The 3880-nt window shown below is 25.0% G+C and overlaps 1 protein-coding gene across 1 annotated transcript; it reads right to left on the reverse strand.

Annotated features, from left to right (window-relative positions):
• Positions 1-2013: 2013 nt before the first annotated feature.
• Positions 2014-2646, reverse strand: LOC119677160. Its single transcript, XM_038088428.1, has 4 exons — positions 2454-2646; positions 2286-2339; positions 2103-2230; positions 2014-2046 (listed from the first exon to the last, which is right to left on the reverse strand). Exons 1-4 carry the CDS (start codon positions 2611-2613, stop codon positions 2014-2016), a joined length of 375 nt encoding a protein of 124 aa, XP_037944356.1. The 5' UTR covers positions 2614-2646.
• Between the last annotated feature and the right edge of the window lie 1234 nt (positions 2647-3880).

The following is a 3880-nucleotide window of genomic DNA, read 5'->3' on the forward strand; positions in this document are numbered from 1 at the left end:
ATTACCGCGAAAATGAAATTAAAGGAGTTAACAAAATATATGAAACATTATGGAATAATTAAATATTGCACTTTTGTTCTTTTTCACATATTGAAAAATTTTTTGTTCGTTTATGTTAAACATAATAAAGTGCTTCAAGGTGTTTACTTAATGCTGTTTGGATATATTATAGCACTGAGAGACGAGCGCGCTAAATTATCATTAGACAGTATAAATTATCATTAAGAAGTTGCTGCATCATATTTTTTTTTGTTATTGAAAAAGGGAGAGAATTTTATATTCAAAATAAATTCGCTTTAATTTGGAAAAAAAGACACCGTTCGTTCAATTTGAAACTAAAAATGTTATTATTGAAAGTAAACTTTTGAAATTAATTTTTTACTATGAAAACTAAATTCATAGCAAGAACATTGTTCTCAAATCTGTATTGTTTACACTTTGATAACCAAAGAACCGCTTGAAATTTGTTCCATTTTTTATTTCGTTTCACTTGCATATGCAGCATTACCATTTCTAAAAACCTAAATTACAAATAAATTGGGTTAAATTCGGTCATTTAAAGACCATAAATGATCATTAACAACTGCTAAATGAGCAAATAAATTATAATTTAGCCCCATAATGATAATGTAGCTCCCGTCTGTCAATGCTATTATTCATTGCTAAATTTGTTTTAAAAAACTTACAAAATGACATTGTACAATAGGCAGTGATGTTAGAAATATTAAAATTTATATTAATAAAATCACAAACAAACAAAAAAGAATTCAATTTTATTTTCAAATTTAATAAAACACAAGTAATGTTCAACACTGTTTGCTTTCAATGTGCGTATTTATATCAAATTTAATATAAAACTTATTAAAACAGTTTGACAAATTTGGTTTGACAATTGTTGCGTTGACAGTTATATTGAAATATTTTAAAAACCTTCAAATCGTTTGTTGTACGTAAATAAATTTGAAAACTCTAAACCAAAAATAATAAATAAGTGTAATATATAAATAAATAAATATTTACATAAGTGCAATGCAAAATATCCCTAGGAAATTTCATTTTACTTTACCTTAATTTACTCGAATTCGCACACGGTCATAATATGTATTTGAAAACATATTTACAAGATATAATACATGCATTTTTAATATGCTTTAAAACCACTTCGTATAAACGTATTGTTTATTTAAAATTTTAGTCCTGGTAACCCTAAACGACTGCTAATGAAAACGTCAAAATATTCGAAATTTGGAAAACGTACATAAATAATATTTAATATCTTATATATTCGTATATTTAAATAAGCATTCATCTATTTAAAATTTAAATTAATTTTTTAAAAACTATTAAATGGGTAAGTATTTTTCAAGTACTTATACATAATATATACATAAAACCATACATTTCAGATGAAAAATTGCAACAAATATTTCGCTTGCGGCCATTACAAGATTCTGTAAATGTGTTGCGCTCTCAAAGTTATATTAAAAAAATTGTTAAGTTAACTTATAAAAGAGAGATTAAAAATTTGGTAATATATGTGTTGATAATTTTCAAATAATAATATTTTAACAAAATATTTTTAGCTAAATGTTGAAATGAGTGTTCCACAAGCAGAAATTATCTTACCAGATCCTAAAACTTTACCGCAGATTAAGTTAGAAATTACCGAACCGAGGAGAAATGTTAGTAAGAATCATTGATTGATATATATATATACAATATTCATATTTTTATTTTGTTCTAGGATGACGAAGTTATAAATGATTTTAAAGCAACGCTAGAGTGTCTACAATTAATATAAATGATTTTATTTTATGTTAAAATATTTTGTATTTTGGCAATTGCCATTTAATTGTATTGTAGAAATATTAATTATCATGAATTTTCAGAGTTTATAAAAATTTTTTTCAAATTATTATAAATCATCTCCAAGCATTCCACCGATGGTCGTAAGTTCTGTAAGAAAACTGTATAAAAATTTGCTTGAATTAATTATTAAAATAATTGGGTTTATTAAAAGACGTTTTTTGTTCTTAACATTAGAATCTAAAAAAAGTTATATATACATTATTTATGTATAACAAATTTTGTTTTCAACTTACATCTTGAATGACTTCGTTTATGACTACATCATGAATATCTGAGGCAGAAATAAATCTATTGGATTTGCGTGAAAAGCATCGTTCTGTTTCCAATTGCAATGCAAAATTATTACATATCAATAGTTTTTCTATATGATAATTTAAAATAGTAAATATTTAGCAGAAATTGGATGAGTTTTGTACCTTTCTTTATTATGTCTGACATTGATTTAGCAACATACATAAGATATGTCAAAACTGCGGTAAACGCCAGCCATTCACGATCGCAAAACAATTGAAGATTTTTTGTAAAGTATATAAATCTAAATGTAGTATAAGTACTTAAAAAGCAAAGTGTAAGTAGTATATTACATATTTTATTTTGTTTTTGTTTGTTATAGTTTAGATTTGTTAGTTGCACTTGAATTGAATCTCTGCTGTAGCATTCGATGTTCAATTCTAGATCTGCTTCTTTGGAACCCGTATATTTCTGTTTAATACTCTGATACTTATATATTAAATCGTTTGCCATTTTTATAATTTCATTATTTACCAATAAAACATATTAAAAAATAAAATACTGTTAAAGTAAAAATTTATGTATCTTTAAGAGAAATTATATTTGCAGCAGCTGTTTTATTTGTTAAAATCGCTTCTTACTTTGACATAAGACAATTTTGACATTATGCTTCATAGTTTTTTTTATTACATTTCCTAGTTAGATTTGCTTTCCTAATGTTTTGGTCAAATTTCTTTATTGCATAATCAAAATACGTATTATTTGTTTATTTCAATGTGTTTTGATAGAAGTAAGTACATTTTTATTGTAAGTATTAAAGTTTCAATGAATTATGTACACAAATGCATGAAATAAGTGCACCGTAATTATCGAAGACGCAAGTGTTCAATTTTTATGTTTAATGGCTTTAAGACGTGTGATTGATTGCGCATAAATAAATATAAAGTTCATATTTTTATTTTCAGAAGACTCTATTATATTTAGAAATTGGCATCCTACCATTTTAAAATATATCTACTTATTTCTATAGTGTTTATTTTGTTGCATTTGACGTTCATGCAATTTTATATGTAAACAATAATAATTTGTGAAAACACAACTCCAACAAATTCGAATTTATTTACAAGTGCGAAATATCTGTCAACGAAATGAATGTGCATGTTCATTTGTTCATTGCTTTTCAGTTTTCCAATATGGCGGCTGCGATTTCGAATGACGAATTTCTCACATTCTCTGCCCGCTGTTGTTACTAGTTAACGAAATAGAAGGCATTCGGTTGAATACGGTGAAGTGAAAAGTTGTCGATTTTTAATTAAAATAAATAGTTTCACCATTAGAATTTAATAAGAATATAATTTAGTGGAAAAAAATGCGTAAACGTAAAGTTAAAGTTTATTTATAAAAGAAGTAATAAATCTTGGCGCACGACGTAAGAAAAAGCCATAATTAATTAAAGAAAAAACCGAATTCAGAAATTAAAGAGCAGTGGTGGATTACAACAGCAAAAAAATTTTTTTGTTACGGTGCTTTATAAATATGAATAAAAGTAATAATTTATTTTATATTAAAATAATATAAGTTGTGTACTAGTGAACTTAAATATATGAGTGCATTTTTAATGAGAATTTGTTATGGAAATTTTTATATATTCGGCATTTTTTAATATATTGATTCTATAGTTATGTATGTCTGCTGTTTATAAATTAAACACCTATGCTGTGCTTACTAAATTGAGTGCGTGAATATATAGTTAGATAATTTATAAAATATTTTGGCTATT

Source organism: Teleopsis dalmanni, chromosome 2 (assembly GCF_002237135.1).
Source record: "Teleopsis dalmanni isolate 2A chromosome 2, ASM223713v2, whole genome shotgun sequence".
In the NCBI taxonomy this organism is placed as follows: Eukaryota; Metazoa; Arthropoda; class Insecta; order Diptera; family Diopsidae; genus Teleopsis; species Teleopsis dalmanni.